Source organism: Hippoglossus hippoglossus, chromosome 8 (genome assembly GCF_009819705.1).
Source record: "Hippoglossus hippoglossus isolate fHipHip1 chromosome 8, fHipHip1.pri, whole genome shotgun sequence".
In the NCBI taxonomy this organism is placed as follows: domain Eukaryota; kingdom Metazoa; phylum Chordata; class Actinopteri; order Pleuronectiformes; family Pleuronectidae; genus Hippoglossus; species Hippoglossus hippoglossus.
In genome coordinates this window covers 23,116,204-23,139,469 of record NC_047158.1, presented here as the reverse complement: position 1 = coordinate 23,139,469, position 23,266 = coordinate 23,116,204, and the positions used below count along the sequence as shown (strand labels likewise).

Below are 23,266 nucleotides of genomic sequence, written 5' to 3'. Positions count from 1 at the left end.
TGACGTGAACACGCAGGTTTTTTAAGGGGGAGTGTTCTTCTGCTGCAGCACGCGCTCAATCAGAGGAGGGGAGGGGGGAGGGGCTGTTTACAGTGACGTCATAATGAATGAAATGCTCTGTATATATATAAACGGTCTGTATATGTATATTGAATAAACGTATTGCTTTCATTAAATACAAATAGTAATAATTATTATTAACATTATTGGTGTAAATATTATTAATAATGTGTTGCAGTGTGTGATACAATGTGTGTTGCAGTGTGTGTTACAATGTGTGTTGCGGTGTGTGATACAATGTGTGTTGCAGTGTGTGATACAATGTGTGTTGCAGTGTGTGATACAGTGTGTGTTACAGTGTGTGATACAATGTGTGTTGCAGTGTGTGATACAGTGTGTGATACAGTGTGTGTTGCAGTGTGTGATACAGTGTGTGTTACAGTGTGTGTTGCAGTGTGTGATACAGTGTGTGTTACAGTGTGTGATACAGTGTGTGATACAGTGTGTGATACAATGTGTGTTGCAGTGTGTGATACAGTGTGTGATACAGTGTGTGTTACAGTGTGTGTTGCAGTGTTTGTGCACGTGTATTTTCTCTCATGTTATTTGGTGAAAAATCAAAATGGCGTGGCAGACTGCAAGGGCGCGAGCGTGCACCGCACGCGCTGACCAAGACATGTGGGCGGGAAAAGCAGCTGCGCGTCTACCGGGGTGTCTCCGGTAACTTCCGACGGGGCTGAACACGCGCGGCGCTCGGAGCAGAGGAGACCGAGCACCGGAGCCGAGCAGCCGCGGGAAGAGCCGACAGAACCGGGCCCAGTTGATCCAGAGGTCCGTCGGGAGGCCGGGCAGGGGTGGGCCGGGGCTCGGGTACAGGAGAATGAGCGAAGCCTCTGACCGGAGGGGCCGAGAACATGAACGGGGCCGTGTACATTTCGTTTTTCCAGGGGCAGCTGGAGTCGGTGCTGGAGCAGGTCGTCCAGCTCGCGGTCCAGGAAATCAGCAAGACGGTGGGATCCAGCCTGAACGGGCTGCTGCTGGAGACGGCCGTGAAGGAGCAGGAGAACCACCGGCTCCGGGTCCAGCTGCAGTCCTGGGAGACCCGGGGCCGGGCCAACGCCAGCTGCTCGGACGGCGGAAGCTCCCTGGTGGTTGGACGGAACAAGGCCGGCAGGCCGGCGGGCGACGAGGCGACGGATAGCGGCAGGACAAAGCCCGAGCAGCCGCAGCGGCTCCACGCCCCCGGAGGGCAGGGCACCGAGCCCGGGTTACCCACCGACACCCGCCGCCTGGACCAGAGGGGACGAGTCGTGGGTAGGCAGACACACGCACACACACGCGCACACACGCAAACAAACAGCCGTGCACTCCTCCCTCTGTCCCAACACGCTAACGCAGCATTGCGTAACCCTGCAAACCGTTTCAGGGTTTCTGGGTAAACTGCAGAGAAAGTGTTGTAAAGCTGCATCCAGCGGACAAAGAGGCCTCAGTGAGACCCGGGACCCGGGACCCGAGACCCGGGACCCGGGACCACGTCTGAGCTCAGGCTCCATGTGAAGAGGGGCTGAGGCTGGGCGGGATGAATACATGTGTATATGTATACACACACATATATTCATATGTGTCATGGTCAATGTGTTGACTCTGAAGTTTTGACAGAACAGGTTCACAAGACAAAGTGACTGGTCCTGCAACACAGGCTGAAAGACAAAGACTGCAATGACATGCAGTCTTCAGGAGTGGAGGGGGGGTGGTGGTGGTGGTGGTCCTGGACCAGGACAAAGGAGCAACAGACTGCAGGAGACAGAAAGGGAGAACAGCCTCGTGGCCTTTAGGACGCAGATCAACATCCAGCCCAGAGAAGCCTCCTCACAGGCTCCTGAATGATCCCATCAGGGTCGCAGGTCAGGTTCCTCATCTAGAGCACAAGGCATGAATCTGAAAACCTCTTCAGGGCTGTGGTGTGGATTCTCCAACAGGACGGAGGCCTCTGCTTTTAACAGGATTAGACAGGACAACAAGGTTCAAAGGTCACGAGCAGGATATTCACACAGATCGGCTGGGTGACATCACAAATATGTCAATGCTGCCGCCACACAACAAGATCATCAAGAAAGAATATAGATGGAATATAGAGATTCAGGCTACATGCACCAGTTTTATTCTGCAAATTAGGTCTTCAAACTAAAACTGAATCTGTATCCACAAGAGCTTTGGCTCCGAATCAGTTGTAATCACTGTCCATACTAACATTCCAGAATACGCACATCACGTGACCACTCGCATCCTTTGGACATGTGTGTCTCCTCCATGTAAACAGCTGTATCATTGTAAAATACAGAACTGAACAGCAGCTGTTAGCAAACACAACAGGGTCAGTAACGCTTTGATTCTCCATGTTGTTTGTACTCTGGAGTCTGAGGCTGGTGGGTTTCTTCATGAAGGAGGTCATGTGACAGGAGTCCAATCAGAGAAGGCTACGTCATGTCTGAAAAGAACCAATCAGCAAGAGGTTGTGAGCGTCTAAGTCATCGTTTGTGTCCGTCTAGACTAAAACACGGCCTCGCAGTTTTCAAACTAAATGAAGGAAGCAGTGTTTTGAAACTCTGGTGTCGTGGACGTCTGCTGCAGATCGTGTGGCTGAAGCATCGGAGGAAAACTATCTGATGTGAAGTGTTCCAGTTCCAAACGGGTTTCAATTCTGTGTCACGGCCACATGGTGACCATCGGCTTCCTGCTGCGTGTGATATGGATCCTCTTTATATACAGTCACTGATGGTCTTTATATACAGTCACTGATCATCTTTATATACAGTCACTGATCATCTTTATATACAGTCACTGATCATCTTTATATACAGTCACTGGTCATCTTTATATACAGTCACTGATGGTCTTTATATACAGTCACTGATCGTCTTTATATACAGTCACTGATCATCTTTATATACAGTCACTGATGGTCTTTATATACAGTCACTGATGGTCTTTATATACAGTCACTGATGGTCTTTATATACAGTCACTGATGGTCTTTATATACAGTCACTGATGGTCTTTATATACAGTCACTGATGGTCTTTATATACAGTCACTGATCGTCTTTATATACAGTCACTGATCATCTTTATATACAGTCACTGATGGTCTTTATATACAGTCACTGATCATCTTTATATACAGTCACTGATGGTCTTTATATACAGTCACTGGTCGTCTTTATATACAGTCACTGGTCGTCTTTATATACAGTCACTGATCGTCTTTATATACAGTCACTGATCATCTTTATATACAGTCACTGATCGTCTTTATATACAGTCACTGATGATCTTTATATACAGTCAGTGATCATCTTTATATACAGTCACTGGTCGTCTTTATATACAGTCACTGATGGTCTTTATATACAGTCACTGATGGTCTTTATATACAGTCACTGATGGTCTTTATATACAGTCACTGATCATCTTTATATACAGTCACTGATGGTCTTTATATACAGTCACTGGTCGTCTTTATATACAGTCACTGATGGTCTTTATATAAACATCTCATTTAGTCAGATCAACATTCTAATATCCCAAATATTAATTTTGCTGTAATACATATTAATCAATGAATTAAAACACACACACACACCTAGACACGTGAAGAACAGACCAAACCCTCGACAGGCTGAAGCACTCTCACACATGCGTGCACACATCTGCGCACTCAAACGCAAACACGCTGTTGACACGCAAAGCTTCCTCACTCCCTCTCTCCCTGAAAAACTAGGCCACCACCACAACACGCCATGACCACGAATGACCTCAGGGCGGCGAATTACATCTGACAGGGAGAAAAAAGTCACGATTTTATTGTAACAAAAACCAGGATTGAGTGAATGAATCGAATGCAAAGAGACGCCACACGTACAGAAAACCCAGGAACACACGCAGAGTGAGATAATGAGGCCATGGCCTCAACACGCTCAGGTCAAAGGTCATGTAGCTTTGTTCGGCCTCGACATATCAAAAACTAGGCTAAGCTTTATTTCTGGTATAGACTCACTGTGGAGAGAAACAAAGGGGGGGGGGGGGCCAGTGGTTTAGTTAGTGTAACTTATTAAATAACCCCCCCCCTACTGAGATCTGACAGAGCCCCCCCCAATCCCCATCCACTAACACGGCTTCTCTTTATATACAGTCACTGATCATCTTTATATACAGTCACTGATGGTCTTTATATACAGTCACTGATCCTCTTTATATACAGTCACTGATGGTCTTTATATACAGTCACTGATGGTCTTTATATACAGTCACTGATTGTCTTTATATACAGTCGCTGATCATCTTTATATACAGTCACTGATCATCTTTATATACAGTCACTGATCATCTTTATATACAGTCACTGATGGTCTTTATATACAGTCACTGATGGTCTTTATATACAGTCGCTGATCATCTTTATATACAGTCACTGATCATCTTTATATACAGTCACTGATCATCTTTATATACAGTCACTGATCCTCTTTATATACAGTCACTGATGGTCTTTATATACAGTCACTGATGGTCTTTATATACAGTCGCTGATCATCTTTATATACAGTCACTGATCATCTTTATATACAGTCACTGATGGTCTTTATATACAGTCGCTGATGGTCTTTATATACAGTCGCTGATCATCTTTATATACAGTCACTGATCATCTTTATATACAGTCACTGATGGTCTTTATATACAGTCACTGATCATCTTTATATACAGTCACTGATCATCTTTATATACAGTCACTGATGGTCTTTATATACAGTCAGTGATCATCTTTATATACAGTCAGTGATCATCTTTATATACAGTCAGTGATCATCTTTATATACAGTCAGTGATCATCTTTATATACAGTCAGTGATCATCTTTATATACAGTCAGTGATCATCTTTATATACAGTCACTGATCATCTTTATATACAGTCACTGATGGTCTTTATATACAGTCACTGATCATCTTTATATACAGTCGCTGATCATCTTTATATACAGTCACTGATCCTCTTTATATACAGTCGCTGATCATCTTTATATACAGTCACTGATCATCTTTATATACAGTCACTGATCATCTTTATATACAGTCGCTGATCATCTTTATATACAGTCACTGATCATCTTTATATACAGTCGCTGATCATCTTTATATACAGTCGCTGATCATCTTTATATACAGTCACTGATCATCTTTATATACAATCAGTGGTGGTCTTTATACATCTTGTGTCAGCTTTCAGGTCAGAACCTGTTTATATTGTACGTGTTTGAACTCAGCAGGACGTGCGGCTGCAGGTTCAGTTGTGACCAGCAGGTGGACGTGTGATTTATAATCACGCAGCTTCCTTCAGTGTAAGAACTCTGAACTCTGCTGTGGTTGATATCTAATAACTGTGCTCCTGCTGAGACAGTGACTGGAACAGTCTGATCTCATGTTGTGATGGATGCAGCTCGTGTTTTATACGTCTACTGTGGACGGTGTCACGACGTCGTTACTCTGACACGGAACCTGAAGTGAGTTGGGCTCAAGTTTCCGGAGGATTGGTTTCAGCTGCGCTCACTGATAAATCTTCACTGTTGACAGATCCTCAGTGTCGCTGCTCCTCAGAAAAACCAGACGTCTGAAGATTTTCTGATTATTGTTAGTTTATCTTTTTTCACTATTTGACATTTTGTCCAAAAACCATTGGATGATGAGTGAATTTGTCTTTCTACTTCATTTAATCTCGTTACTGTAAAACTGATAGTTTCTGATGTTTGACTCCATGTGGTGGTCATGTAACCATCTGCACATACATGTAACCATCTGCACATACATGTAACCATCTGCACATACATGTAACCATCTGCACATACATGTAACCATCTGCACATACATGTAACCATCTGCACATACATGTAACCATCTGCACATACATGTAACCATATGGACAGACCCTCCCCTCCCTCTGTTGTTTTTCATTTTTTTAATTCTGGATTAAAATGGGGCGGAGTCTAACGCTCATTAGTGAATTGACTTTTATTTCCCTGGTTTCATTTTGTCTATATATATATATATGTGTGTGTGTGTGTATACACACCAACCATTCTGTAGTTTTTTGGTCAGTGGTGAACTTTGTGCATGTCTGTTTCTCGTGCAGACCAGCTGAAGTCGGTCATGGAGCAGGTCCTGAACTTCGCGGTTCGCGAGCTGACGAAGATTGTTGAGGCATCGTTTGACGACCTCCTGCTGGAGATCACCAAGATGGAGCGAGAGCATCAGGTCCTGGAGGAGCGACTGGACAAGAGCTCCAGCAGAGGGGGCGGGGGAGAGAAGGGGAGAGCAGGGAGGAGGCGAGGATCAGAGAACGACTCTGTGTCACCCAGCGGCTCAGAGGACGCTCGGGAGGAACTGGCCGAGGTCCCAGTGTCCAAACAGATGGCAGAGACGGAGGGTGAGTGAATTAACCATGTGACCAAACACGCTCTGACGGGGACCTACCTGTGTCGGCCATCTTTACTGTTGGTACGAGGACGAACGAAGGGCAGGATTCATTTAATGTGACGTCTCAAGTGAGAGCCATTCTAGAGACACCTGTTACCATGGAAACTGTACCCAGAGACGGATGGACATGAGACAGAAGAGTTTAAAATACAGGACGGCACTAATTTACAATATGGTTAAAGTATGGCTGACCCCTAACCAATCACAGTGAGCGTCTGCAGAACGTCTCAGGTCTCCGTTTTAATCCTGGAACCAGGTCGAGCAGCTTCAACATGAATCAAATTAATTTTATTCTGAGCAAACAATTACATTGGATGGTTAAAATATTATGGATTATAATCAAGATCTCTATTCATGAATATGAATTTTTACTTTTGAGCTTTATAAAGGAACCCGCCTCCTCCTTGACCCTTGACCTCAGGTGAGAGCGCCACCCGGAGGAACACTGTGTGATTGACACTTGTTGTTCGCGTCATCGTGTTTTTCACTCATTTGTTACAAATCAGTGAATTTAATGCATTTGTTAGTTCTAACTCTCTTCTCTTTATTATCTCTCTCCTTCACCTCTTCTCCTTTCTCCCTAACCCTAACCCCCTAACCCTTTCTCTTATCTTTGTCATCCTTAAAACTCCTCCTTTCTTTTGTTTCCTTCTTCCAGACCCAGAGCGCCCTTCGGTGATCTCCGTCTCTCAGGACTGGTTTCCGATCCTGGACAAGGTCTTTGGTCAGAAGTGGTGCAGTGACGTCTGGCAGATTAAAGAGCTCGCTGGTGCAGGCAGAGGTGGGAGGAGTGTGAGTGAGGGTGGGGCTGAGCAGATGGAGCCCCCCCCCGCCCCCTCAGTGACCCTGGAGCCCTCCCCTTCCTCACCCCAGCAGGACCCCCGCTGGACCCCTCTGGAGGACATGGAGGTGTTTTCTCCCGACGACGATGCCACAGATGGTCAGACGAGCACCAGGAGAGGAGACAACGCTACCACCGCCACCACTGGACCCCCCCGCAGCCCTACAGGAGGGGGAGGAAAATTCACCCAAAGACCCGCTGCCCACTTTTCAGGTTAGATTACATCTCAGTTACCATGGTAACGATCTATTTACCATGGTAACGAGCTCCCATCGCAGATCAGGACACGCTCCCTGCTTCCTGTCTGTCGCTCACAGTGCTGACTTCACATAAAGTTTAAAACATTCAAAATCAAAATAGATGATTATGTGAGAGTATGTGACTGAACTTTATTCTCAGTTTGATCAGCTGATTAACATGCCCCCCCGCCTTCCAGGTTCATCTGGTCGTCGCTCTTCGGCGTCCATGCTTCACCGTCTTCTGACTCTTCCGTCTCAGCTGCTCGAGGAGGAGGATGAGGACGCTGGTGCCAAGGAAACTCTGGCTGCTCTGGCCAGTGACGGCGCCAACGACTGCCCAGACGATGCCGAACCATCGGCCCAGACCTGCCTGTCGCCCCTGACAACCAGAGAGGAGGATGAGGAGGAGGAAGAGGAGGAGGAGGACAAAGGGAGGAAGGTGAGGGAGGACTGAAGGAAACTTCCTGTTGCAGTTCTTTCACTCAGCAGCCAACAGTTTGTTTAACTTTACTGTAACAGAGACAGATCGTGTTCTGACTGTGATTAGATTTTCTGTAGATTCATTGATTGATTGACTGATCAGGATTCCGCTCTTATCTGCTGTCGTCTCTCCGCAGAAGAAGAGGCGGAGGGTTTGGTCCGAGTGTGACGAGTGTGGGCGGAGGTTCAGTCGCATGTCTCTCCTGAAGGCTCACCGTCAGACCCACTTTACTGAAATCGCCGGTGCTGACACGTCATCCCCCTCGTCTCCGCCCGACAGCGCCACACCGGCGTTACGCTGCTCAGACTGCGGCAAGAGGTTCTCATCAGCCACCCGCCTCCACAGCCACATCCGGACCCAGCACCCCGGGAACCGGGCCTGAGGCTGGCAGGTCTCCTGGGTTGAACTGGAAGCAGAAACTGACCATTGACAGAGGAGGAGCCACTAACCTAGGAGAAGATGGAAAATCTCAAATATCTCCTGACTCTTCGGCTGCGACGTGACCTTCAACTCCACATTCTTCAAAGTGATGGTACAAACGGGGCTAGACCGATTTCTAGATCTGTAAAGAAACATCACACACATCTGGTTCAAATCCAGAGAACAGGATTGGTCACAAGATTCTCCTCATCAATACGACGCCATTTTCTTTTTTTTCGAATCAAAACCTCAAATATATGGATCAATTCAAAGATTCATTAGAAACTGAAAATATTTATATCAAATAATAAGTCATCTATTTATTTGAATGTTAAAGAATAAAACATTCATCTCACATCCTAATCTAGGCCACTTAAAAAAACAAATGAAATTTGAAAAAGTGTACAAACACGAAAATATCGTGGAGATAATCAAGTGAATCTTAAATATTTCCACTGTGACACATGAACTCCAACAATTAATTTGCATAAATGCAAAAAGAAACTAAAACACTAGTATGAATGTCGTCCCAGCGTCAATTATAAAAGACCTGGATTGGTAGAAAACACACGATGTAACTGAAGCAATACATTGAAAACAATCGGCATAAAAAATGTCGACGAAAAGAGAAAATGGTCAAATACAATCGGTCTATCCCTCATCAGTGATACGTACAGGAACCAATCAGTGTCTCTGGTGGAAGGTCACATGATCCTGAAACCCTGTCCATGAAGTTCGAACATTGATCAATGTTAATCTGGTTTTCTTTCCAACTTCAGTAAACAAACGCATCTCGGCTAAATCCGAGTCATGAGCGTCGGGTCCAATGGTCCAGAAGAATTTTTTATTTTGCCAGAATGGATTCCTGCTCCTCTGAGACCATGAAAAAAAAGCAAAACGTCAAAACTTCAGAAGAAATAAAATCCAGTTGAACAAACGGGAGAAAACCTGAAGGCAGAGACGTCGGGTTTGACCTCGTGCTGTAAAACATCGACAAACCTCTTGGGGGCGAGAAACGAGCGCCGGCTGCTGCAGGGGAGTGGGGGGGGAAAGAGGCTCCTCCCCTTAGCAGTCGCATAGTCGGAGCGTCGTTTCCTGTTTCCTGACTGTGACAGTTTTAGTTTTTGGTGTTGGGCGTGTATAGCGAGGACGGTCGCTCCCACAGGAACACCTGACCTGTGACGACTTTCACGCCCCTTTTTTGTAAGTGGCCTTTTTTTCCTCCAGACTTCACCTCTTCTTCTTCTTCTGTTTTTTTGGATTATGGTTTCGACATATTTTTCATTTTTAGAGGTCTGAGGATTTCTGGTGTCGGCGCCTGTACAGGAAAACAAACGTCGCCAGTGGCATCGTTTGTTTGGACTCGTTGAATGTGAATCAGCTGTTTTTATCATTTTTACGTTTAATGTACAGTTTTTACTTTTCAAACAAAACTGATGAGACTAGAGAAAAGAAGGTTTTTAATCTTCCTTTGGTTCAGAAACCTCATGTTAACACACGATACCTCCTGACACACAAACTGAAAACGCTTCTGCTTCAGCTAACTTCACCCAGTCCCTGTACGGAAGACCAACTCTGCCACAAAAAGAAAAACAGAAATTATATCAAAACCAAAACAAAAATCCAACGGCAAGATTCTAAATCTGGATAAGATAAGATGAGTTTGAATAAAATTTTATTTAAAAGAAAAAAAGTTTCATGAGATAATCATTTATTTTTCTCATTTACACTATTATATTATATATTTCTTTTAATTTCTTACTGTCTAACCTTTCAAATGTTATTTTTCTTTTTCTGGCAGAATTGACTCCATATATCAATGAGATTATAAAATCATTATTAGGTTCAAAACTCTTGAGACTTTCTTCTGTCTGGTCTGAAGAGTTTTTAAAGATTCGACAGAAAAAAACAAGAAATCAAGTTCATGTTTTTTGATTACGTTTCTCTTTATGTCTGATCAGCTGGTTTTAGGGAAAAACACAAACATTTAAACACGTGTTTATCAGAGGATTATTTCACATTGTTTTAACTTTATACGGTAAGTTTTAACTTTGTGTCTCTGAATGAGATGAAAGGAATCCAGAGGTGCAGAACTGTCACCAACACTGGAACCAAAAAGATCAAAGACAAACTATCTTCATATTTTTCTAACAGAATCAGAACCGAACGTCGATTTGATCGAGCAGCGTTCAGAAAGCCGACGTCGCTACGACACGTGTGGGCGATGATAATATTTTTATACCCAAGCCTAACCCCCCCCCCCCCCCCCCCCAAAAAGGTCTGACGTTGACCTTTTATGTTCGGGCAGACTAAAGGTTTCAAAGCGTCAGCCGTTGGCATGGCAATCAATGCCAATATCAGTATTGGAATACTTTGTGTTTTTAATTTTATATATCTTTTATTTTCTACTTATTGTTATATATGCATTACTGCAAAAATAAACTAATAAATAACGCGCTCATTGTTACCAGCAGCGTGATCATGTAACAAAAAATATTTGTGAAGACAAGCGTCACAATCTCGTGTCCAGACGACCCATCTGTAAACAATTTAAAATGAAAATGAAATTCGTACATGAGTCGCATGTCAGTCAAAAATCCAACTATGAAAGAAGTACAAACAGCATTTTTCACACTCGTTTGAATCCTTCCCCCGTTTTCATCCATTTGCTCGTCCTCTGGTAAAACTGGAACAGGATAGAGCGACAATGATTCTCAGCAGGAAAGAAATGAATTCATCCTGGTAATGTTCACGTGTCGTCTTTTTGTTTTGTGCGACGTGAGCGATGTTCTGATTCTGTCGTTTCTGCTTGTAACTGTGCAGATTGAGACGTTTCCTAGTGAAGACTTTTTACTCATTTTGAAGCAATATGAAGCTCAAACTTTGCCTGGTGGCCGAGAGTTTGATTTATTGTTGAAGAAAGCACAGTTGCAAAAAAGACAAAGATGATGTGCAACAAAAAAATCTAAACCACCTGCGAAAAACATCTTGACTCAATTCAACCTGAAGGTTTGATTTCAGTGGATCCTGACTCCCGCTAGCTCGATAGCTTGTCTTTGCCTCTGAATGTTGCTTAAATAGCTTAAGCTTGTCGTCTGCTTCGCTAATATCTGAATTAGCCAACCGCTTTTCTGCAAACTCCGAGCGTCCCGATGTGATTCGTTGCACTTTCAGTTTAAACTCGTGTTCACATACCTCATTTTTTTGTGACTCATTTCAAGTGTTAAACTTGTTTTTCATCTTTCCACACAAACCTCATTACCTCACAGACGTTCAGCGTCGACATGTGACCACAATAACGTGTTGATTTTATTTTGTCTGTTTCAGTTGGGATGCGTCTCAGTTTACGAATCTTCGACTAAAGACCACACAACGGTTCTAAAGTTTGATTGACACGTTGGTTTTTTCCAGCGGATTCATTTTCACTAAAACACAAATAAAAAAGAAATACAGAAGCTCATTAATGCCAAGACAAGGAAAGATATGTTTTTATTTAGTGAATCTTTTTTTTTTTCTTTTCCTGGGCTTCCATACAGAGTGGATATTCCTCATAATTTGTACATTTTACTCTTAAGTAACAAAATTAATTTATTTTTTGATTGACATAATCAGGATTGACAATTATCCATCATAATGAACAATGAAGAAACAGTATTTATATCGTACCTTTACATTAAGTTACTGAAGTAAATAAAAACTCAATGTGATCAAACACGCAGGCATTAAATTAAAGTTGAAAGAATAAGATGTAATCAAAATTGCAGAACAGAAGAGTGACGATACATAAATGCACCAAACATGAGTCATCAGATTTTCCGTTGTGTGGTTTTTACAGAAGCTGTGTCACTGTTCAGGTGATGAAAGAAGGAAACCTCATATCTCCAAACATCAGCTGCACATGGAATTAAGAAAAGAAAGAAAACGGAACATTTGATAAAAGGTGGTTTTGAGGTTTTTTCCTGACAGCAGCTGCATCACGTGACCTGTTAACCAATCAGAGCTCCTCCTGCCCTTGTTTACGAAGCCATAACAGAGAGAAATGCATCGACTTGAAAATACACAAAAGGGAAACTTATATTTCTTTCATGTGTTGATCATAAAATTAATATGTTGGAAAAAAATCAACCTAATGATGAAAGAAAAATACTTATGAATATCAGTTTTAATATTTATTTTTCACAATAAAAAATCCTACTTAGAATTACTATGTAACTTTCTGTAGTAATTTATAAGTTTTTACAATTTACATGGAAATTTTACTGAAAAATACTAATAAATGACGTTATTAGTATTACTATGTAAAAATGTATGATCACACAATCTTGAATATCGTAAAGATCTATTTCTTGTAATGTTAATTATCTTTTCACCTCATTTATATATCGTCTTTTTAGCCTCGTTCGATGGTTGTGAAGTTCTCATCATTTCAACCAGATGCATTTCTCTTTAATGATTGTTTTTGAAGGACGTTCACAGAAAATCCTTTGAATTTGAAACTTGTCATTTTCAGCCCTGAGACGCATCCAGACTCTGTTGATGTGAACGCATCAGCGATCACGATTCCTGTGATTTATATTTGTTTGTTGGCAGTTTTCTGAAAAGTGGTTTTGCGGTTCTCACGATGTTTTGGTTCAGCCTCGAGTTAAAACTTCAGGCTGTGAAGAAGTGAATTAAAATGAAAGAAGGGCGGCCGAAGAATTTCACAGGGAGCCCAGACAGACCCTGATCTTTAAAAGAAAAACTAATCGTAAGATTCCTGAAAGAAACCCGTGTGGTCAGTTCGTAGAAGTACAGCTGGAGTTTGTAAAACGTACCGCTGGGGTTCCTCAGGGAACGATCAGAGGTCCTTGTGTTGTTTGATACAAATGTGAGAATGAGGAGATGAAAGGGATGTTTTATTATTTTTAATATTCACAGGGAAACGGTGTTCAATTTTTTTATTGTTATTATTTAAATCTATTATAACTCCCTGTATAATCTCGATGGACTGCCTTCGTTTGTTCATGTGTTTAGATTTATGCAATACTTTTGATAAAATGTGCCCTTTTTTGTAATTCAGCACTCTAATAAAACCAAATCGAAGAGTTTCCTATTTATAAACCTAAAAAGTGCTGTAGTTGAGTGACAAGAGTAAGAAAATGAAAAAAATTATCATTTCCACTCTGTCGATGTGAAAATTAACTCGAAATTGATCCGACCTTTGACCTTTTTGTGACAATTATTGCCAACTTTTTTTACGTTAACGAGTGAAACGGAGAATGTGATGTGTTGAGCTGTTGAACCTCGTTAATCACAGCTGCACCGTCTGAATGTCATTTACATAAAGTTACGACTCAGCCACGACCACGAAGGCGAAGCTGTGTTTTTTATTACCTGTTTTAGTCTCTGAGACCAGGTACTTTTTAGTGTTTCAATTCAAAACCAATAAATGTTCACAACTACCGGCCTGACGAGTCTGATTTACTATACATACACTGTTCATCACAGAAGGTCACAAAGGAGAGGAGGAATCAGGAGAGGAAGGTAAGAAGGAGGGAGGAATCAGGAGAGGAGGAAGGTAAGAAGGAGGGAGGAATCAGGAGAGGAGGAAGGTAAGAAGGAGGGAGGAATCAGGAGAGGAGGAAGGTAAGAAGGAGGGAGGAATCAGGAGAGGAAGGTAAGAAGGAGGGAGGAATCAGGAGAGGAGGAAGGTAAGAAGGAGGGAGGAATCAGGAGAGGAGGAAGGTAAGAAGGAGGGAGGAATCAGAAGAGGAGGAAGGTAAGATGGAGGGAGGAATCAGGAGAGGAGGAAGGTAAGAAGGAGGGAGGAATCAGGAGAGGAGGAAGGTAAGAAGGAGGGAGGAATCAGAAGAGGAGGAAGGTAAGAAGGAGGGAGGAATCAGGAGAGGAGGAAGGTAAGAAGGAGGGAGGAATCAGGAGAGGAGGAAGGTAAGGAGGGAGGAATCAGGAGAGGAGGAAGGTAGAAGGAGGGAGGAATCAGAAGAGGAGGAAGGTAAGAAGGAGGGAGGAATCAGGAGAGGAGGAAGGTAAGGAGGGAGGAATCAGAAGAGGAGGAAGGTAGAAGGAGGGAGGAATCAGGAGAGGAGGAAGGTAAGAAGGAGGGAGGAATCAGAAGAGGAGGAAGGTAAGAAGGAGGGAGGAATCAGGAGAGGAGGAAGGTAAGAAGGAGGGAGGAATCAGAAGAGGAGGAAGGTAAGAAGGAAGGAGGAATCAGGAGAGGAGGAAGGTAAGAAGGAGGGAGGAATCAGGAGAGGAGGAAGGTAAGAAGGAGGGGGAGAGAAGGAGGGAGGAATCAGGAGAGGAGGAAGGTAAGGAGGGAGGAATCATTAGAGGAGGAAGGTAAGAAGGAGGAAGGTAAGCAGAAGAGGAGGAAGGTGAGAAGAAGAGGAAGGTAAGAAGGAGGGAGGAATCAGGAGAGGAGGAAGGTAAGAAGGAGGGAGGAGAGACAGAGGGAGGAATCAGGAGAGGAGGACGGTAAGAAGGAGGGAGGAATCAGGAGAGAAGGAGGGAGGAGGGAGGAATCAGGAGAGGAGGAAGGTAAGAAGGAGGGAGGAATCAGGAGAGGAGGAAGGTAAGAAGGAGGGGGAGAGAAGGAGGGAGGAATCAGGAGAGGAGGAAGGTAAGGAGGGAGGAATCATTAGAGGAGGAAGGTAAGAAGGAGGAAGGTAAGCAGAAGAGGAGGAAGGTGAGAAGAAGAGGAAGGTAAGAAGGAGGGAGGAATCAGGAGAGGAGGAAGGTAAGAAGGAGGGAGGAGAGACAGAGGGAGGAATCAGGAGAGGAGGACGGTAAGAAGGAGGGAGGAATCAGGAGAGAAGGAGGGAGGAGGGAGGAATCAGGAGAGGAGGGAGGAGAGAAGGAGGGAGGAATCAGGAGAGGAGGAGAGAAGGAGGGAGGAATCAGGAGAGGAGGAAGGTGAGAAGGAGGGAGGAATCAGGAGAGGAGGAAGGTAAGAAGGAGGAAGGTGAGAAGGAGGGAGGAATCAGGAGAGGAGGAAGGTGAGAAGGAGGGAGGAATCAGGAGAGGAGGAGAGAAGGAGGGAGGAATCAGGAGAGGAGGAAGGTAAGAAGGAGGAAGGTGAGAAGGAGGGAGGAATCAGGAGAGGAGGAAGGTGAGAAGGAGGGAGGAATCAGGAGAGGAGGAGAGAAGGAGGGAGGAATCAGGAGAGGAGGAAGGTAAGAAGGAGGGAGGAGAGAAGGAGGAAGGTGAGAAGGAGGGAGGAATCAGGAGAGGAGGAGAGGAGGCTGCTGTGCTGAGGTGGACGTGGCGGGTCCAGCGGAGGGAGCTTCAGTGACGGACCGAACCGAGGACAGGCGGCCATGACCCGGACCTCCCGCAGGTAACGAGCCGCTCTCCCTTCGTCGTGTCCCGGCAGCTCGGCTCCGGTGCAGCCCGGTTTCCTGCCTGTTTCACGGGCTCTGTGACAGATTCCTCCCGCTAGCGTCCCGTCGGCCGCCGCCTGGCTCTGTCCGCCGGACACTTTCTTTGTTTGTCCGCCGCTCCCCGCTGCGTCCCTCCGGCGACCAGCCCCGCTGCTCCCCGCCGCTCCTCCCCGCCTCACTCTCACTTTCCCCCGCGCTAACAGCAGCTAGCTCCGCTGTTAGCTTAGCAGGCTGCACCGTGATAAACAAGATGGCCACTGGCTAGCTGCTGGAGCTACTCATGGCACCTTGCCCTGTCTTTGTGGAGCCGCGACGCGCCTCCGCCGCCGCTTCGCTCCGGACGCGGTGTTCGGTGAAAGTTAAAGTTGGTTTGTTTGAAGCGGAAGTTGAGATGTGATGTGAAACTGACAGAAAATAAATCACCGACACATTTTTGAGGGATTGTGCGGAGGCTGCGTGGCGCCTGGAGGAGGCTACCTGAGCGGGAGCAGGCAGGTACACTGGCCCGCTGCGGTGCACCGGCAGCCGGCTGCTGCCTGCTGCTGCTCCCGGTGTCTTTGTTCCACACACACTGTCGCACTGTTTTCACTGTGTGTCTGTGTGTGTGCGTGCGCGAGCGTGTGTGTGTGTGTGTGTGTGTGTGTGTAGGCCGCTGCTCAGTCTATAGAATCATAACAGAAAATGTTCAGGTTGTTAGTGTCGCGCACGTTAAACACTGAGAACAGAACCTGACATGAAACAAAGACCTGGTCCAATACTCTAATGATCCAATACTCCAATGATCCAATACTCTAATGATCCAATACTCCAATGATCCAATACTCTAATGATCCAATACTCTAATGATCCAATACTCCAATGACCCAATACTCTAATGATCTAATACTCCAATGACCCAATACTCTAATGATCCAATACTCCAATGATCCAATACTCCAATGATCTAATACTCTAATGATCCAATACTCCAATGACCCAATACTCTAATGACCCAATACTCCAATGATCTAATACTCTAATGATCTAATACTCTAATGATCCAATACTCCAATGATCTAATACTCTAATGATCTAATACTCCAATGACCCAATACTCTAATGATCCAATACTCTAATGATATAATACGCTAATGATCCAATACTCTAATGATATAATACGCGAATGATACAATACTCTAATGATCCAATACTCCAATGATACAATACTCTAATGATCCAATACTCCAATGACACAATACTCTAATGATACAATACTCTAATACGCTAATGATACAATACTCTAATGATCTAATACTCTAATGATACAATACTCTAATGATCTAATACGCTAATGATCCAATACTCCAATGATACAATACTCCAATGACACAATACTCCAATGATACAATACTCCAATGACACAATACTCTAATGATCCAATACTCTAATGATATAATACGCGAATGATACAATACTCTAATGATCTAATACTCTAATGATACAATACTCTAATACGCTAATGATACAATACTCTAATGATCTAATACTCTAATGATACAATACTTGAAGTACCTCATTCTTTAATCTGCAGGAAATCATTGTGATGATTTCAAGTTGACTCGTTGATTGAAGCGATGAAGAGTCATGTGACATTTCGTCCCAGAAGGGTCCCAGATGTTGGATTTGAGGCTGAACAGGAAGTTTGAGGACTTTGAGCAGCTGATTGGTGGAGCTCAGTGAACTGAGACGACCAACGGCTTCTTTCTACTTCTATCAAAGTCAAAATCAATGTGGGTTTAAGTGTTAATGTTCAGTCTCGTGCAGAGATGGCGACTGACGTGATGAATAAAAACTAACTGTGATCTCCATTGTGTCTCTACAGCCTGGTCAGGTGTGGCCGGTGACAGCGTTTGATTCCCAGAGGAGTCAGGGACACGCCCCCCAGCCCCTCCTCTCTGGTCAGATCTCTGAAGAGACAGAGGGGGGAGTGGAGGACGGCATCAGGGAGGAGGACGACGACGAAGGTGGACCCCAACAATTCTTCAGGTGTTGACCCGAGCGAGGTGAGGAGGATAAGCTCCGCCCCTCACCATGACAGACTTAGAGAGCGAGTGTTTGAGTCTTGGTCTACCCCCTGACTGCAGCTCCCCTCCCCCGCCCCTGGACCCCTCACTGCGGACGGATTGCAGCCCTGGGGCCGCCGTCTCTGCCCCAACGCCCACTCTAGCTCTCCTCTCCTCCGACTGCCCGACACCCACGCTCAGCTCGCTGGCGGCAGAAATCGCAGAGCCGCTGGTGATGCTGCCGTGTGTGAAGAGCGAGCCGGAGGACGGAGACCTGGAGCCCATCAGGACCGTGGACCTGTCGGAGATCCAGTCGCTGTCGACCGCAGAGCTGGGCCAGGACCAGATCAAGATGGAGATCAGCGGCCTTGACTACATCAAGGCAGAGCATCACGGTCTCCACGGCAACCACCAACTGGGCCCGTTTGACCACAGCGACGTCACAGAGCTGGACTACAAGTCGCACTATGAGCCCAGCTCCGTGTTTGACTACATCTCCCAGGTAATGATGGACCCCACGCACGTTTGGTCACAGAAGCTGTGTCTCAATTCAGCGTCTGCATCCTGCGGAGAACCCGGTGTACGCAGTCGACGTCAGCTGATCCGAAGTGAGACGTCTGGTCTTCCTTTTGCGTCCCCAGCTTGTCTCCCCTTTACAGCCGCCACCTAGCCACAAAGCTACGGACAAAAACGGGCTGAGGTTGATCAATATTTTTGAAAACACGTTTTTTTAACATTTAAAAATAAATTCCTTGCTTTTTGATGCCATTACCTCCTTTGAAAAACAGTTGGTCACTGAAGCGCAATGAATTATGGGATATGTTGAGCCTCTGTTGCTCGGGGGTGGAAGGACACATTCTGAGGAGCCTTGGAATTGGGACAGTCTAGTTGCGCCGCTGTGACGCACTCGGTGGAATGCAGCCGACGAAGGATGCGGCCCCTGAATTGAGACGCAGCTCATATGTCTCCTGTCAATGTTTCATTATATATATTTATGATAAGATATCAACCTTTGGACCAATCAGCTGCTTTCTAAGGCGACAGAACCAATCAGTTAAGGATCAGGTTATGATAATAAGATTTAGATTACGTTAGTCGACTCTGTACGAAGAAAACATGAAATATAAATAATTGTTATCATGTAAACTGACGTAGTTGGAACAGAAAGAAATTATATGCAAACAGGGTCAACACTTTGCTTCACTTTCAAAATAAAATAATTCAAATAGTTTTAATAACTGAAGAAATAGTGAAGTTTTCAACAGCTAAAACGAGTTTAAGATGAATTCAGACCTGTTGTGTATCGTACCTTTTAAATGCAAAGAAGAAAAAAGTCCATTTTAAAGTTGTTCTGTTACATTTGGAACATTAGTTCTGGGAATTGCTGCTGCGAAGTTGTTTCTGACAACGGGGTCTGTATCTCGCTGTCGGTATTTTAAAATATTCAGTCTTGATGTAGAGAAAAATCTGACATCATAGACCTACAAGAGAAAATAGTTTACCCAGGTCCCTCTGCTGCTTTCTGTCTGGATGTGTCGTGTTGTTGCCGTAGAGCTTCGCTGACTGACACGTTTGAAAATGTACTGTTGCTATGGTTATGCTGCTGTTCTGGACAAACAGAAAGTGAGACGTTTGTAAACGATTACACAGACGCCCACATTCTCTTCCTAATTAGTTCTTATCAGTCACATGACCACTACCAGCGGTGAATAAAAACACACTGACTGAAGCGTCTCGTTCTCTTGTTGCAGGTAACGGACACGCTGGAGTACATCAAGTCGGACCACCATGTGGACCTGCAGTGTTACTACACCACAGAGCTGAGCTCCCTGAAGTCAGAGTACCCAGAATCCAACGCCATGTCCACCTACCTGCAGCACAACGCCCTGGAGTCCATCCACATGGCCGAGCTCCGCACCGAGCTCAACAAGCTCCGCCCTGACACCCTGCTCACGGACAGTATTGGCAAACTGGACCCTGAGTTTGGAGGCGGGGCGCTGTACGAGCTGCAGCCAACAGAGGACGGGAAGGCGTCTGCGGAGGTGACAGGGACCGGGCAGACGGGAGGGAGACTGGTCATCACAACCAAGACCCAGAGTCCGACGGTGAGAAAACCTCGTAACATGCAGGGGGAGAAGCCTTTCTCCTGCACGCAGTGCGGGAAGAACTTCAGCACGCTGGGAAACCTGAAAACCCACCAGCGAATCCACACCGGGGAGCGCCCGTACACCTGCTCGCAGTGCGGCAAGAGCTTCGGCCAGGCGGGAAACCTAAAGCGACACCAGCTGATTCACACGGGCCAGAAGCCGTACGTGTGCGCTCACTGCCCCAAAGGCTTCACCAAGGCCGACGACCTGCGGTCACACCAGCGGCTGCACACTGGCGAGCGCCCGTTCATCTGCGTCACCTGCGGGAAGAGCTTCGGCCAGTCAAAGGAGCTGAAGGCTCACCAGCTGAGCCACACGGGCGAGAGGCCGTACTGCTGCCAGCACTGCGGCAAGAGCTTCACCAAGGAGACCAGCTACCGCAACCACGTGCAGATCCACACAGGCGAGAAGCCCTTCACCTGCTCGCAGTGCGGAAAGACTTTCAGCAACTCCGGCGTGTTAAAAACCCACGAGAAGATCCACTCGGGCGAGCGGCCGTTCGGCTGCACGCAGTGCGGCAAGAGCTTCGGCCGCCTCGGCCACCTGAAGGCACACCAGCAGATCCACACGGGCGAGCGGCCGTACGCCTGCCCCCACTGTGGAAAGACTTTCAGCCAGTCGGGTCACCTCAAAGCACACGAGCAGATCCACAAACGAGAACCCGCGGACATGGGCGGCGGCAGCGGCAGCAGCAGCAGCAGCAGCAGCAGCAGCACCGTGGGAAGTGACAGTAGTTAAGAGAATGTCCGTACCCTTTAACCTTGCGGAAAAACAAAGTATTATTCCTTTTTTTTATAAATGCTATCTATACATTTTTTTCCTTATGAATTTTTTCTTACATTTTAATACCTTTTGTGCTCTTTATATATGTGGCAGGGTGGACCGACTGATTTGCTCTTATGCAAGTGTCTGTGTGCGTGTGCGTGCGCACGTGTTATGTACTGTGTCTGAGCGACTGAGTAACTGAGGGGTTTGTAGATAATCTGTAAACTGGTCAGAGTGATCTCTGTCTCTCTCTCTTTCTCAGTACTTATTTTTAAAGTACTTCACTGAAACAGAAGCACAAACATGTCTGAAGTTTAGAAACTTCCTTTTGTATGTTTTTAGTGAAACTGAGCGGAACCTCGTTCACTGTGAATGATCCAGAGTTTCACAAAGTGTTACTTGTTCACACCTGCTGTTGTCTCATCTGATGCTTTGTCTTCACGGTTACATATAGTTTTACACCATCCCTGTTGCTGTGGTTACGTCTGGTGGAGTTTCCAGCCTCTGAATCAGAGACTTGTGTAAACTGATCTCGTTTCACCTTCACTGCTCCTCCTTCAGAGGAGTTTCTGTCACTAAGCAACCAACTGCAGAGGAGACAATCTACTTCCTGTTTACATCACATGACCAGTGGATGTTAATGGTCATGTGACGTGTGTTAGTGTTAACAGAGATCGATATTGTAGAAGCCTGAGGTTGTCTGACCCACGTGTCCACATACTTTTGTCAGTGTGAGCGTGTCCTGTCACTGAAGGAGCAACCTGAACCAAAGTATTTTTACTTTTCTCTCTGGTTTATTTACAATCATTAATTTCATATAGTTCTTATTTTACTATTTCATTGAAGTAAAACAATGAATGATGTCATTGTGGAACACACACAGTCATTGTAAGACTTGTTCAAAACTTTGTGAACAGAAAAGATGTTCATTTGAATTTGCATAACAGGAAGTGACATCTGATCACGTGGAGACGCAGCAGCAGGTTTGAACGGGGTCTAAGAATGAGTGAAGTTACGTTTGCAAACACTTAATGTATCAAACGTACATAAATCACTAAACATAAACAACGTTTTATACTTTACGTTTTAGCTTGGTTGGTGTCCCATCTGCTAACGTGGAGGAGGAGTTTATGACCGATACTGATGGATCAAGATGATTTGGCTTCACTTTAGGGAACCGTCATGGCGTCCATCTTTATTTACTACTGTGGATGTTTCTTGTTTATTTTCTGATTCAAATCAGAAAAATACATTCCGATAAAACTAGAAGTTCTTATTCCTCCGTCATCGTCTTGTCCGAGGTCACAACACTTTTAACTCTGAACGTGAAACAGGCGAACGAGTCCTGGTTCAGTTTCCTCCGCAGTAAAAGTACTTTAACTCTGAGTACAACAAAGTGCCAGTACTTCTTCTGTTTCATTACTTGCTGCCAGTTTAGTATTTTACTCGCAGGTGTTCACTCTGTTACTGTGTTGGTAAAAATGATGATATAATTTTGATATTTTTTATGGACCAGTATTGATCGATTGGGATCTTTTTGTTGTTTGATAATCGGCTGATACGACATTCCTTAAGTTTTTATAGCAGAAAAATAAAATCATTCCAGCCCTGCCCCTCGCAGATCGCTCACTGTGTTCAAATCTATTGATAGTTATTCCTAGAAAAATTATAAAACTTAAAAAAACAGCAGCAAAAAAGGTAAAGGTGATGCAGCATCTGTACTGGAAAGAGAATTATTAAAGAAACTAATGGAACTTTGTTTATTTGTTTTGTTTCTTCATATTCAAACTGATTCTGTTCATTTGGTTATGAATCATGTGACATTTTCATAACCACATGATTCTGTGCAGGAAGGATATATATATATATATATATATATAAACATTGTAACAGGAAACTAGGTTCTGCGACATAACGAAGGTTTAAATACTCATTATTACGCAATGAAGAGATTCTTGTATAAACCGATTGTTATTAATTTTGAGGTTTTACATTTTTTGTTTCCATCTCTAACTTATTTATTTTATTAAGGATTTTTTGCTTTAGCTGAATTTTCTTTTCTTAACCATTTTTTTGAGTTTGAGTTTGAGTTCAACAAATGTTCTGACACGTCACAAGTTTCTCCTCGTCTGTCCCACGTGTTACTTTCATTCAGTGATGGCAGGTAATAGGTATCTGGCTTTGTTCATAACCATCGGTTATACACACGTTTTCACATTGCATTGTGGGAAACTGGGTCCACTCTATGGGTGTAGTAGCTCTCACTGAACACTAGGAGAACTTTATGGTGGTGAGTTCGGGAACCCTAACCCTTTTTTCCCTGAGTGTGTTTAAAATGTTTTTTTGTGAGTGTATGAGTTCAAAAACAAAGTGAGCTCCACTCCTGCACAGAAAACACTGACGCTCCTCCAGCTCCTCCAG

General features: G+C 44.6%; 2 protein-coding genes across 4 annotated transcripts; both read left to right on the top strand.

Moving 5' to 3' along the window:
• Positions 1–681: 681 nt before the first annotated feature.
• si:dkeyp-113d7.10 lies at positions 682–9,006 on the top strand. Of its 2 annotated transcripts, none has more exons than XM_034592713.1 (5): positions 682–1,314; positions 6,188–6,477; positions 7,189–7,585; positions 7,809–8,050; positions 8,229–9,006. In XM_034592713.1, exons 1-5 carry the CDS (start codon positions 915–917, stop codon positions 8,472–8,474), a joined length of 1,575 nt encoding a protein of 524 aa, XP_034448604.1. In that variant the 5' UTR covers positions 682–914; the 3' UTR covers positions 8,475–9,006. The 2 variants fall into 2 exon arrangements, with proteins under 2 accessions (XP_034448604.1, XP_034448603.1); XM_034592712.1 differs by having other exon boundaries at positions 687–1,314; positions 6,188–6,481; positions 7,190–7,585.
• Positions 9,007–15,645: 6,639 nt separating this feature from the next.
• si:dkeyp-113d7.1 (uncharacterized protein LOC407709 homolog) lies at positions 15,646–22,352 on the top strand. Of its 2 annotated transcripts, none has more exons than XM_034592710.1 (3): positions 15,646–15,848; positions 17,753–18,435; positions 19,685–22,352. In XM_034592710.1, exons 2-3 carry the CDS (start codon positions 17,962–17,964, stop codon positions 20,816–20,818), a joined length of 1,608 nt encoding a protein of 535 aa, XP_034448601.1. In that variant the 5' UTR covers positions 15,646–15,848; positions 17,753–17,961; the 3' UTR covers positions 20,819–22,352. The 2 variants fall into 2 exon arrangements, with proteins under 2 accessions (XP_034448601.1, XP_034448602.1); XM_034592711.1 differs by lacking the exon at positions 15,646–15,848 and adding an exon at positions 15,869–16,386.
• Positions 22,353–23,266: the final 914 nt, after the last annotated feature.

What these genes read in the sequence shown, in the direction of transcription:
- si:dkeyp-113d7.10 (XM_034592712.1), top strand. Translation starts at nt 915, where the DNA reads ATGAACGGGGCCGTGTACATTTCGTTTTTCCAGGGGCAGCTGGAGTCG. An exon ending in ACAGATGGCAGAGACGGAGG is followed by an intron (nt 6,482 to 7,189) that starts GTGAGTGAATTA and finishes TCCTTCTTCCAG; the next exon opens with ACCCAGAGCGCCCTTCGGTG. An exon ending in AGGAGGACAAAGGGAGGAAG is followed by an intron (nt 8,051 to 8,228) that starts GTGAGGGAGGAC and finishes GTCTCTCCGCAG; the next exon opens with AAGAAGAGGCGGAGGGTTTG.
- si:dkeyp-113d7.1 (XM_034592710.1), top strand. Translation starts at nt 17,962, where the DNA reads ATGACAGACTTAGAGAGCGAGTGTTTGAGTCTTGGTCTACCCCCTGAC. An exon ending in TGTTTGACTACATCTCCCAG is followed by an intron (nt 18,436 to 19,684) that starts GTAATGATGGAC and finishes CTCTTGTTGCAG; the next exon opens with GTAACGGACACGCTGGAGTA.